The 14,193-nt window shown below is 39.9% G+C and overlaps 1 protein-coding gene across 1 annotated transcript; it reads left to right on the top strand.

Annotated features, from left to right (window-relative positions):
• The first annotated feature begins 249 nt into the window (after positions 1-249).
• On the top strand, positions 250-13,970 carry LOC118785614 (T-cell surface glycoprotein CD3 zeta chain-like). Its single transcript, XM_036540424.1, has 8 exons — positions 250-376; positions 10,527-10,633; positions 10,796-10,840; positions 11,098-11,172; positions 11,339-11,371; positions 11,718-11,771; positions 12,849-12,878; positions 13,532-13,970. The coding sequence occupies exons 1-8, from the start codon at positions 319-321 to the stop codon at positions 13,604-13,606; spliced, it is 477 nt and encodes a 158-aa protein (XP_036396317.1). The 5' UTR covers positions 250-318; the 3' UTR covers positions 13,607-13,970.
• The last annotated feature ends 223 nt before the right edge of the window (positions 13,971-14,193 follow it).

Genomic DNA, 14,193 nt, shown 5'->3' with positions numbered 1-14,193 from the left:
GACAAGCAGAAGTCATCATTCAGCCTGCCCCACTCCTACCCACCTCAAGTCCCCCCCCCCCCCCCCCCCCCCCCACCTGCACCCACTGATGTCAGCCTTCAGAAACTGGGCCAATGCGTTAGAGAGTGGAGCCTACGCTGTATCAAGCAGTTAGCAGGTGGAGCTGTAGAGAGGAGCCACTTCCTGTGAGCAGACTGTGACTTTAGGGCAACAAGCCATAGCTGTCACTCACCTTAAGCAGCTGCTGCAGGAACTTGACCCACAGTAAGCAACCAGAGGGAGAGAGCTAGAGAGAGCCAGGGAGAACGCGTGTGGCAGATGGATCTACGGAGGACGGGTGCCCTAGTGTTCCTGGCCTTGGTGGTCCCAACAGCAGGTAAGAAGTGACCTGTGTCTCCAGGATCTTCCGTCTACAACTTGTGCTGCCCTTCTAACACAGCCGAGTCCAAAACTTTCTCTCATAATCATTCACAGTTTTTTTGTGTGAGCTCATGATTTTAGTATGAAAAATGGTTATAGGAGAAGGTGGACCTCGTTTTTGCTGTTCGAATGATGCAGTCTATGTAGTTAACACTCTGCGTCTTTGGCAGCGGGTGAAAGTATTTTTCTTTTCGACTGGCCTTCCGCATTTCAAAGACGGAAAACGCTCAGCTGCCTCAGACCAGGTGCTTAGACCAACACCGCCAAGTGATTAAAGTCAAGGGGAGAGGAGAGGGCCGCTCCTCGAACTTTGCTCTAGTCAAAATGCGGGACTTCTGTTTCGGCGTTCTGCTTTGGGACACACTGAATTCTGGGCCATGGCCCTTAATGCCTCCGGTGTTTGTGCAGGTGTGAAATGAGGATGAATAGACTGATGAGGACCGAGTGAAACGCGATGCTGATGTTACGTGCAGAAGTGCAGCGGATTGTGCCATTTCTTCAGTCACGTTGTTTCCAGTTTGCTTCAGATGAGTTAAGCAGAGGATCAGTGCTCTCTTAGCTGTTTTTGTCAGCAGCCCAAATCATTTGTTGCACTGAGTGGATTCTTTTATTCCATTTTTGTTTAAAATGTACGGAGCCTTTTTCTTATAGCGTACCAGTTCAAAACATTTAAAAAAACTATTTTACAAGTACTTCCTGAAGATGTTGCATGACATTATGTCAAATGTTCTTAGCCTTTGCAGACATGTATTATTGTTATTATTAATTTTTTTAAAGTTTAAACTGTGTGCTCTGGAGACTTGAAGCCCTACCAGCCTTGTAGCTCCTGAAATTACAACATGAACCTATGGATTGTCATCTATTTACTGTCACTGTAATATTCCAGTTACTCCCATTTTAGATCATATTTATTTTTATATAAAAATCCATATTCTTGGCAACATGTAAAAAAGTACTAAGTTGTATGTCATTAAACTTTATAAATGTAAAATGCAGTTCTTAATTTTTAACGTAGTCAATTGGATATCCACTGGTGTGCTCTTAGGGCCCAGTTTGCTGAGCTCATAAATATGAGTTGCATAGATAAGTCACATTAAAGACTCTCAAAATATATATAGTTGATTAACCAAACAGGGGTAATGGGTCAAACTGTCAGTTATGTACCTTGATGAGTACATCAAGGTACATACATATGATTAAAGTACATTACATTACAAGATTAAACTAGACGGTCGGTAGGCTAACCAGACGTCAATTAAGTATTCCATTGTCTTTTTTAATGCCGCATTTTCCGAAAGGCAGAACTCTTACTTTCGAAACATACATTTGAAATTCGGAGACTGCTGGTCTGTACTGTTTTTTTTCCCCCTATTGTTTATTTGTTTAAGATATAATATACACACTGCAAATTCTCATCAATTTGCACCTTGAGACTTGCTAAGGTGATCTTTTGAGACTTGCTAAGATGATTCTGTCAGATGTGACAAATACGTTTTCAAAGCATTTGCAGTTCTGTTCGGTGATCTCACCTCACCAGCAATAGGGAATATTCATGCCTGGAAAAAAATCCTGTTGAAATGGAATGTCAGCTCTTCACATATCAGAAACTCTGTGGCTGAAGTAGGGGTCTGCATAATTACCTGCTTGCCATATATTTTTATCTGTATTTTTAAATTTGTATATATTTAACATTCTAGTGCGCTTAACTGTTCCATTTTAAATTTGTGTCATGAAGAGGTGAGCAATTCATTTTTTACAATAAGATAACTGGTTCATTAATAATATAAAATGTTATCCTGACACTCTGGCCTAATGTTCGTCTAAATATATGCATACATATATCATTTTTTTGCTATATTTTTTAAATCTTGTTTTATTATTAAAAGCTCATAGTGACATTGCCCTGTCCAAATAAAACTTGACAGGCTTATTGTTGCAGATGCACATGAGTCTGAATGGGTGACTCTTTCCCACAACTGGTATGCCTGAAAATGATAAGCTTCCAAGAGAAAGAGCACACAGTGTTCATATTTGCTATGTCATTTCCTCAATATGACAACCATCCTTTGTAGAAATGTGACATTTGGAATATAGGCTGAATGGCAATCCTTTGGTAAGTGAAACAAAATTGGTTCGGACGGTATGACAGCCATATCGCAGATGGCAGATTTATGTAGATAAAGCCATTTCTCCTGATCTATGGCGTGCAGTACCCCTACTTTTCTGTCATGTAGTGTTATTTTTTTTCCTAATAATAAACATGTCATGCGCTGTATGTATTCAAGTAGAATGTAGTATAGCGCAATAGTCATATTATGTTAGCTTTCAAACCCCTTGCCATATATTGAACTATTTCTTCTGCTATCCATATGTAACCTCTCATATCACTATGCATTGCACAGTGCATTGTACCCAGTGCACCCTCGCATGGGGGTGGTGGACATTTTGCATATGGTGAATATATGTTTATGTGCCTGGGTGGCAGCCATTTCTTTTACATTATCTTCACACCTTGCAAACAGCTTAATATTAGAGCGTTTATGTTGTATGCGAGTGAGATTTGGCTAAATTGCGTGGTGCGGTGGCTACGTTGTGCACAACATATATACATTATTATAAATCCCTCTAAAGTACCTGTTGCATAGTCTACAGATTCTTCAGATTTCTCCACTGTATTGCCTTCAGTTCTTTCATGCAGGGTCATAATGTGACACAAAAGGTACTATCAACAACACCTGCTTTTACAGCTTTATTACATGAAACTAATTCTTTGTACATCTCAAAGGCTGCATTTGAGCTTGGAAGTCCACACTAGTTTTTACACAGCATTTTTCACAAATGACAGTTCAAGAGAAGCAGCTGCGGATATCAAGTCAGATGTAGGTATAAACTAAGCAGGTAAATGTGCTGACAGAGAGAGAAGCAAAATGATCACCTGTAAATACGTCACTAAAATAATCACTCTCAAAACATACTTCTTATATAGCACAGAGGACTTGCGTACAAGTCACATCAATATATCTGATCTGATCTCCAATCATTTTTTCTTACTTTACGTTATGTAAAATCTTAAATTTTCCATGGTTTATTGTGTTATTCCGAGTTATTTTTTGTGCGATTTAATTCCAAATTATATTTTTGGTCTTGTAGTACTTTGTTTTCATATAAAAACTTGCACCAAAATGTATGAATTCCCTGTCTCCGGGGATGTTTTTGTACAGTATATTTTTGTGTTTTGGAATATGTTGGCATGCACATAATTTATGTGTAGTTGTCTTTATTAACTGTGACAACAAAATATTTTTTAGGAGGATGGCGTATCTGTCTGCTTTACATGTCTAGTCATGGTAAATTTCACTGTAAATCAAGCTGAGAGCGAAATTCACGTAAGAAAAAGACAGAACACTAAAATGTGCATTCAGTTAGCATGATTTTAATCTATCTGAATTAACAGATTTTTTTGGTAATGACATTCTGAATTAAATCAGTGTTTCCTAACTCATGTGCTGAGAGCACATAGCGCTCAGGTTTTTGTTCTTCCTGAGTGTTCAAAAAAGGTGCAGCCTGAGGACGGGCAGGGGACCAAAACACTGCAGCTTTATTTACTTGGAATGCTTTAATAAAGCGAAGGAAGTCATTGAAAGTAGTGTTGCACGCTATTTTCTAATCTTTTATATATGAGGGTTTGGGGGAAAAAAATTGAACATGGTGTGCAACAAGGACCTCCTTAACCCAGGCTCAAATCAATCGTAATGACTCATAGAAACACCTTTATTTATATCCCAACCAAGCACAACAAACACACTTCTAGCAACCAACAACCACTAGCAACCACTTCTAGCAACCGATCCAAATCTGTATTTGGCTCAATCAAGTCAACACATGGTCTTTCCCATGGTTGGGAAATAAGTCAATTGCTATTCAGGGTCTAAGGGGATTACTACCAAAGACACCCTCTTGCATGATCAGTTGTTTAATGTGTTTATTCTACTGCATAACACAGTTCAATTATGTGTTTTATGTGTATAAATTCAGCCTTGTGTTTTTTTTTTCATTTGTATATATAGGGTTTCCATCAAATGATATCTATAAATACTATCATTATTCTTCTCTACCAGAAAGGAAGTTTGTGTAGCCTGGTGCCAAGGCAAAATGTGCAAATGTGCCCAGTGAATATTCCAAATTAAAATACAGTAGAGTGAGTGATCTGTTTTATTTGATTGCATTTTTTTAATTTATTTGATCTGGACATTGCAGACAATATTCAGTTTGTATTTACAAATAATAGATGTATTGTAGCAATGTAACACAATCTCAAAACAGAAAAATGTGAGCTGTGTGATTTTATACTTCCTGAAACTGGCCCCAATACACAGAGTGCTAAACCTCTCTGTACTGTCCCCTACCTCAGCACCCAACGCACTGATGGTTGTCTGAGTGAGTGTGTGTTAGCATATATTTGTGTGTAGGTGTGGTGTGTGTGAGTGTGTTTGTTCTTGCACTTCCTGTGGTTGTGACACTCTCCTGTTGAAGCGATGCTGGACTCTCATTCACTTGTGCTACATTATCAGGCCAAGTAACACAGTGGCATTGTTCCCCCAGCAATTCTCTATTTTCTCAATATTAACAAGATATTAGGCTGACCACACTTAGTTTAAAAATGCGTCATTTTCAATAATAAGTATTTCTTAACAATGAACTTCTCAAAAACTTAAAGGAAGTTGGAACAGCTTTGCTGAGTTGGAGAGGAATACATAATGTGTAATGTCTTCTGAGAGCGCTGTTCTCTTTCTTTAGATCAGTTTAATATGATGTGATCACACTTGTAACCAAGGATTTCACAGTAAAACAAGTCTAGCCTATTAAATACAACAGCCTCGGCATTGATGTTCGAATACTATGACATTGTCATTTTGTTGTTAATCTATATGCCTTTTCAAACAGTTACTGTAGTGCATTCTTACCCGCAGATTATTTTTCTGTAAATGTGTGCATTTGTGAGGGTATGTCCAAAGAGCAGGCCATGGGAACTGTGTCTGTCTCTGTTGGAGCAGCAGTGGGTTCTGATCTAGCAATATCTTTTTGAAGGGTGAGAAACATGCACATTATGGATGCAGGGCAGATATGTATTTCTTTCCATCTGTGCGTTCACTGTATCTTCCCACAGTACACCACTTTTGTTATGTACCTCAGTATTACTGGGAAATGGAAGAAGGGTTCTTTCTGCCATTCCAACTGAAGGGAAGTATTATCTTTTTACTTTTCAAGAACTCAAGGAACATGAACCGGTATAGAAAGTCATAATCAATCAATCCAGCTCTTTTTCCATAACTTCTTTCATCATCTTCATCATCATCGTCATTATGAATTCCTCTTATTACTTGGGATTTCTTCCCTACGCTTGAAGGAGCGTATGAAAATGTTCCGATATGTTAAGAAGAGGGGTCATTACATCAAGACTGTTAGTAAGCATTAATACAGTGAGGCAACACTAACACTGTTTTTGAAATGTATCATTTTCAGTAAACGGTAAGACAGTGGGTGAATGTTAACACTGTAAGAAAACCATAACACTGTGGTCAAACATTAAAGGACAACTTTACATAATTGAACATTCTTCACTTACTCTAAGAATAGGTATGCATACAGAAGAATAAGGAACTGATTTTACTGCAGAGAAATCTCCATGGTCGGATTCCGCCCGTCTTCTTTGCCTGTAGCTATGCGTTCAAGCGTATTCCTAAAGACAACAAGAGACCATGATGGTCATCTTTTAATCTCATAGATCTGTGTTTTTTTTTTTTTAATTTTTGAGATGCTTGTTAACCCTTTATGCAACCCTAATTTGGAATCCCCAAGTTTGTACTACTAGGCTCATCTCACCTTAACAACCGCTGCATTAGGAAGGGAGCTCGGAGGAGAGACAAGAGCAATGCCCCTGATACACTCACACACAGCCGTCGGCTATTTTTCACACTGCAAGTCACACAGTGCGCCACAGTGGAGTGGGCACTCATTTGAATATAGGTGCTACGCCAGTGATGTGACCTAAGCATCTCGCAGGTGCCTGACAAATTGCCGGGTGCCTGAGAGCGGTGAAATGAAGGGACCCCGGCTGACCATACCTACCCCTAACCCCGACAGAGTGAAGACAGTTTGTTTCGGCCTTTGCAAACCCGTGGTCATCATCGGTGGATGACACGGCTGGGACGAAATGCTTGGGAGCCCCATATATCTGTTGTAAATAACTCACCATTTATTTTGACCACAATTAGATCATCATTACAGCAGCAGTTCTTATTGTGGATAATCCTGTTAAGCCACTGCGGACAAAGCCTGACCATTGTTCTCACAGTGGGCTCATTAGAAATTACATTTTCGTTGTGCTTGCACAATGACAATAAAGTTCTTGAATCTTGAATCTTGAATTAGAATGTAAAGTTGCTGTGCACTTACAGCCTAAAATTAAACAATGAATCAGTGTGTTCTGAATAGTCTTACTGATTAGCTGAAAAGCTCATCGGCATTAACAAATCTGATGTTGCTAGTCTTCAACCCTGTTTAACAGTAAATGTAAATAAATACAGATTATTTTTTATATTGAATAAATTATGGGAACCTGAATATAGGGGTCACATTTTTAGAATCAATGCCCCCCATTCACATTTGTAGAGCTAACAGCTCACATCACTGTGCACCTCATCAGAGCCGTACTTAGATACATTCCCCTTTTTTCTTAACAAAGTGCCCCTGTGAAATGTCCAGGCCTAACTGCCACAGGTTCACACTCAGTAATAGCCCACCCCTCTCCTGGCTGATTTCTTTTTTATTTTTGCAATGCATAATGCCTGTTGCATCAGCTTCAACCCCAAGAGCGGTGGATATTCTCACCACCCCCCTGCCGTACAGGGACATAAGTTAAGTGCAGCCACACAGAAAAATGCAGTGTTGCCGCTATTGGCATTTTTGCAGAAGGCAAGGTAGTATAGAAGCTGACACTTGGACTACATTTTTGTGCAATAAAATTGGAACACGGAGAGTGTTTCTGTTAGAGCCTAGCATGCTCCACAAACAACACAACTATAAAGTCTGTAACTATGAAGAATGCAACTAACTGCACTTGTAAAGAATTTGTACACTGATTGCTTGATTGATCCATAAACTGATGTGCATGTTCTGAGGTTTCAAATAACGATTACGATCTCTTTGGGTAGGGAAAGAAGAGCATAATGCAACATTGGCGCCAAGGCTGGCTGCTGCTCGATCACTGTCACTTACGTTTTCGTGTGCGCCCTTTAAAAATAGATATTACGAAAAAACCTGTGGTGCTCATCAGATAAGAGCAACGATGTTCCGTCTCTCTGAGACCCTGTGAGGCTTTAGCTGTATACTTCCTGTCACAAACAACACTTCAGTAATATCTTGCTTTCGAACATGTCTACAATTCTCCGTGTGTACTTGATTCTTCACAGTAAAAAAATCTTTCAAGAATGTTCAAATTCATACAGCTATCAACACATTAATTGTACTTACGTAATGTCATGTTTCTGTTATGCCGGAATTTGAACCATCATAGCTACTATTTTTTATGACAATAAGTCTGGGTCTTCATGAACTACAGACAAAATGACAAGTCATTTTGCGTTGAATGCCATGATAAGGTTGACGTATGTTACATGTTTCAAATTATGAAAAGAAACAGCAAGCCAGCAATTTGGCATTTGTTAACAACATCTAAATAATAAATTAATGAGATTAAAGTAATATGAGCCATATGATTGAGTATAGTGCTATAAAATGAATAGGTGACATATGGAAAACACTGAATCTTGAACCTAAATCTGAAAAATAATTATACAGTTTGCGCACAAAAAATGTTAACTCAGGATTCTTTTTTGCCTAAGTATGGCAATTGTGTACAAGACAGTTGTGCCTTACACAGAACTGTGTCAGACCACTAGTCTAGCTTACGAATTCTTAGAGAAATCGAATCTGATGGTTTGAATTAATTTTCCACCTTTGCAGGTTTTTTTTTTCTATTCCATGGCCCTTGTCTTGTTTTCTGAATCGGTGTCAGTCTGTCTGAGTGAGTCAGTTTTAATCTGTGTCTGAGTGAGTTTGTTAGTTTATCTGAATGAGTCAATTTCAGTACATGTTGAAACACCTTCAGGGAATCCTAAATGAGACAGTTTCGCTCTGTGTCTGAGACACCAGCAGGGAATCCCGAGTAAGTCGCTATCAGTGTGTGTCTGAGACACCGGCAGGGAATCCCAAAGTCGCCGATCCTTGTGGTAAAGGATGTTGCTACTGGAAACCCCTGACAGGAAGGAAAGGGCATCAGACATGGTGTCACATGGCAGGACAGGAAAGACAGTCAGAACCAATATGGAGGAGTCACTATGCAGGTCACACAGCGGAGAGGGAGGCCTGTGATGGAGACACGCTTGTGCTGTGGGTTCTGCTCGTCAGTGTTGCAACCCCTCAACCCCGCCCCCTCACAATCCTTCATGCAGGCAGTTAGACCCCCTGGTCTGACGCAAACTCGGAAAACTCAACAACAGAGGAAAACCACTGAACTAGATGCTACTTGAGTAGCGCAGACCACGAAAGCTATGAAAGCCACTTTTTCAATCGCACCTTCTGTGTGTGTGTGTGGTGTGTGTCTGTGCAGGCGCATCTGATCTGGGGATGTAAAGCGTAGCTGAGTTCCTGCAAACTGGGCCTCCGTATATTAAGAGAAATGAAGCTTTCTGCGTTTTTTTTATACTATCACATGAATTACCTCACTTTTGCTAACATATGCGTGGGTGTGCATTCAGGGTGAAGGGGGCGATCTCCACCTCTCTGGCTTTCTCATTCTCTTGCACAATCATGAATGTGTATATAGATGTGAACTTGGTGATTAATGTATATCATATCATATCAATGTATCTCACTTTGAGTGACGTGGGTGTAATTGTGTTGCTTCAGTTTATCCGTCACCTTACCTGAGCAACATACAGCATAGAGCCTTCATCTCGATACAGTACATTTTTAGAAACATTTGTGAATTGTTAAGCATGTCTTTTTCACTGTCTGAAGTTTTGAAAATATTATTTATTTTCTGCTAATTTTGCACAGCGAAGAAACAGAAAGATTCAAAAGGTGTCTGTGTCACCTGTTTATACAAAGCTAATTATGCACTTCTGAACAAGTCGCTGTACCTCTGCTGCTTCAGAAAAAAATTCAGGGGCAATATTCATAATTTAAACCATTTCAGCCAAGCCACTCTTTAAGATGTTAGATATTACTATTAGGTACTTTGCAGTAAGCTGCACAGGAGCTATGAGGCAAAGTTGCGTATTAAAATATTTAGCTATTAGGTGTCAGTTATTACCTGGATCACCACTGCATTGTTTAATAAATTAATTATATAAATTAATAAATGCGTTCATGCATGTTCACACTAAATATTGTTAGCAGCAAAAATGAAACAAATAATCATCTCAGTGTTCTGTAAAAATGAAAACTTAAATATGTATTTACCAGATAACTATACATTTCCTTAATATTGCAGTGGTGTCAACACTTTTAATAAAGGAATGTTTTTTTTTTTGGGTGGTGTAATTGACTCTCATCTTATCTATCGTAAACAGAGTATGCCTAATCTAAACTTCCATCATCTTGTTAGTTTGAAGACATTCTGTGGTTGTAGCGATGCATACCTTGTAGCTCTTTTCAAAAGTGACATCCTGTCTGACAAAGTAGGCTGTTGCGACCAGTGAACCGCTGCCCTTTGCTGCCATCATGTCGTTTTATGTTTGCGTTGACCACAATATTGCATAATCAATTTTGTGATACCAATAACCATTCCTCAGTAACCAAGTTCCCAGGGCGAAGCAGAGTGAGTGAATGCCACCCCATTCTCCATTGGCGTCTCACTTCTATTTATCTGTGGATGAATGATCACACCCTTGTTTTTCTCCTGTCTGTCTGCGGGTAAATACCTGATTCTCACTGAGTGAATGACTTTCTCTGGTCTGTCACCTATGGTCTCTTGCACCTGTAAATGGCTGCACCTGTTTCTATGTGAATAAACGGCTGGTTCTCCTGTATCTTGTCATGAGGTTCAGAGCCCGCGAATGCGCTGAACAACCCCATGCTTTGCTACATCCTGGACGGGGTCCTGCTAGTGTACGGTCTGGTGGTCACAGCACTCTTCTTCAGAGAGAGGGTGAGTCTGCCATCCCCAAGCTTTTCCACCTCTGATGCCACTGTTTCGCCAGCAACATCATTACTGAAATGTTTCCTGTGTTGTTATTCCATTGGTATCACCAATGTATCGAGAGAGTAGAAAACTGGTCTCTCCCTTTCCCTTTTGTTGTCTTCTGTTTAGTTCTTCAAGCCCGCGGCTGTCTCTACTGACGACCCTGTCTATATGGTGAGTCTTCCCCTTGTCCACAGAGGTTCATTCCATAACCATCCCTTTACCTGGTGGGAGGTACTCCATTGCGCCCTCAAATTGTGTCGGCTGTTCGGACTGCAAGTATACTTTGCCGTAATCACAGGACACTTGGCCTAATTTCTCCACGTTGTTTTATCAGTCACAGCACCAGCTGTCATTATTGTGACTTTTTTATGCATGGCGCTGGTGGCGTTGGAGCAGGCTTTGAGCACACTGTGTATGGCTTCTCTCAGGGTCTGAACAAACCCGGTGACCAGTATGAGGAATTGAGGCGTCGGAATGACCCTGAGGGCGGAGCCGCACGAGCGGTGAGTGGAAAACGTGGGCTAATCGGGTCTCTCTTAAAAAATAAATCACTCTCCCGATGAGGCCAATTGGTTAAACGTGGGTCTCAGAAATGCTTGAGAACAACACGAGCGGGAGAAAGAGCGTTGAAAACAGCTGTTTATGAGATGTTTCTGTTCTTCCCCTCAGAACCGCAGACAGGGTACTGAAGAAACCTACACGGTAAGGGCCGTACCAAACCCAGTGAAATACTTAAGGGCCAGATGAAACTGTCAGTCTATACACATTGATTATTTTAATTAGGGCAGCAGTGTAGTGTAGTGTTAATAGGGCCAGGGCTCATGACCCAAAGAATACCAGTTCAGTTCTCAGCTGGGACACTGCTGTTACACAAAGTGTAAGCTGTGTACGGCGAAGTGCTTCTGCCATGCGAATGTACTATAGCTAGAGAGCCCAGTTTTTTTATAATAAGCTTTTGATTTCTGCCCTGTGCCTAAATGTGGTACTGCTGGGGGCAGGCGGAGACAGAGGACAGAGAACTGATTTTTTGATGTGCTTCAATCCACAGCGCCTGCAGAAGACAACTGAGGATGCATACAAAGAGATTGGAGTAAAGAAGGAGGTAAAGAAGTGTTTCTTCTGCTTACATCGCTCAGAAATACACGGTCCAAGATGTTTTTTTCTCATGTTACATTATTCTGAATTCAGTGGTCGCCACTAACTATGGTTCCATGAGCATAAAGTCATGTAAATCCATAAAGTCAATTTTACAGTTCTACATGACTTAACCAGAAAATGGGTATTATGCGTATAAAGCAAAAAATCAGATTTATTAAAATGTTAGACCTTCTTAGCGTTCTTAGCGAGTCCATAGTTTGGGAAAATGGTAAATAAGTGAAATAAACATGTAGTAAGTCCAATAGCACAATTTGTAATTGTGAGAAAATGTAGTTCTCACCATTACTGCAATTAAAAAAATTCAGCATTCTCTCATGTGAACAATTAATTCAAGTCGTTTAATATCACATGATGCAAAGCTGACTCAGATCACAGGGTTACTCTTCTGCCCGGCAGAAATTTCAGTGAAAATGCTTGTCTTTGTAGGTGTTGCATATGTTTAGAAAAGACCGTCTTTACCGCTCCTTTAATTCAACACTGTCATGTAAGCTCCCATATGGCTCAGACAGTAGAAGAAAAAAAAAACTTTTTCTAAGTGCGGACTGAGATCTAAGGCTCCGGTTCAAAACCAGTTGTGTCATTCGCCGACAATGACACAGCTGATCGGCATATCACCCAACATCAGCAGAACGAACTGGGTACAGGGGTGGGTGGACCAGCCACGGCCCCTTCTGTGCTCCTCTCTCAGCACCCTGAGGCTTATGTGGGAGTCTCTGAGTTATTCAAATGGCTTCAGGGGGATACACCTCTCCTCCGACTTCATGTGAAAAATAGTTGCCGTAGGTATACGTGCATATCAGAAGGATTGTACGTGCCTTCTCTTGCGTTCCTTAGTAGGTTCAGAGGTTATTGCAGTGGTGACAAGCTTGGATGTACAATTACCAACTGCTATAAACTTGGATGAGAAGGGGAATTTTTTTTAAAGCAGGTGAGAGGTGTTATTGTTAAGTGAAAGAAGAGTCTAGTGAAGCAAGTGAGATTAGATGTCTTTCTTAACTAACATTTTTAATCTGCCCCATAGCGTCGTGGAAAAAGGGAACAGGTGTACCAGGTAAGAGATGCATATTTCTTTCATTATATTTTTAACATTAACACTTGTGCCTTATTGGATTTCTTTCATCTTAATTTCTTTTAAACGATTACCTGACTTGTCATGATTGGCGATTTACATAAAATTTGATAAACATTTGTAAAGCCATTTATCAGATTTAAATCCACAATTTTATGTGAAAGTGGTTCCCACAAGCCAATCAGTGTGCAGCAGATGTGTGCAACATGTAGTCAAGTATCAGTAAACTTTGGGTCAATCTGTGTACTTGTAGTCTGAAAATTTTCAATGCAACCCATGCAAAATAATAATAATAATAATTATTTAAATATCACAAAAAAAACAGAATCATTGTAGAGGGTTTGGGGAAGTATCCATTCTGCCAACTTAACTAAATCTAATACTAATTTAATTTTAAATCTAATACACCACTGTGTGGCATAGTCATCACAGCTAGACACATTTCTCTCGCTACGTTGAATATTACATTCAGTAGGTTCATGACAACTGTAGCCTTTTCTCACTCCTGATGAAAGCTAACCATAGTTTTCACATATAAGTAATAATAGTGTTGTTATATTCACTATTTTCAACTTGCCATTGTTTACATTGTATAATTTTAAAATGTGGTCTTTCCCACAACCCCCTCTGACCAGGGCCTGAGTGCAGCCACCAAGGACACCTATGATTCCCTGCAGATGCAGTCAGTGCCACCGCCACCTCCCCGTTAAGAAATGGCATGACCTCTGACCTCTGACCTCTGACCTGTCCTGTACAGTATTTTGTTTGTACTCAGGGCAGTGAAGCTGATACTGCAGGACACTGTCCGTTTCTTTACACAGACAACCACTCAGGGGTGGGGGTGGGCGGGGATGTCCAGATTTTCTACATTAACACCATGAACAATATTCTTGGATGAATTACAGTGAAGAAAAAGGCAGTACTGAGCTGCAGCATCAGTTATAAGCTTGCCAAACTTGAGATTAAAGTCATTTTATTGTTGGCCCTGCCTCCTCACAATACTGAGATGTTTATAATTAGAGTTTAATCAGCTGTATTTGTTACACGACTTAAATGTTATAGGCCAGGTTTTTTCCCCAACACAATGATGTATGTCCTTATAGAATGTCTTGTTTCTACATTTTATTCTGCCATATTAATTAATGTCATGGATTTTTTTTTGCAGAGATCAAGTATGTCAACATTCAGCATTTATTTGTTTGGTGAAGGATGATTATTCTGTATTCTGTTTCTTTAGTCATTTCATTTACCAGGTATCACATTCCTAGAGTTGGACAGAATGATTTTTCTGGGGGTT

This window comes from Megalops cyprinoides, chromosome 11 (assembly GCF_013368585.1).
Source record: "Megalops cyprinoides isolate fMegCyp1 chromosome 11, fMegCyp1.pri, whole genome shotgun sequence".
Lineage (NCBI taxonomy): Eukaryota > Metazoa > Chordata > Actinopteri > Elopiformes > Megalopidae > Megalops > Megalops cyprinoides.
This window is presented reverse-complemented; position numbering and strand designations above follow the sequence as displayed.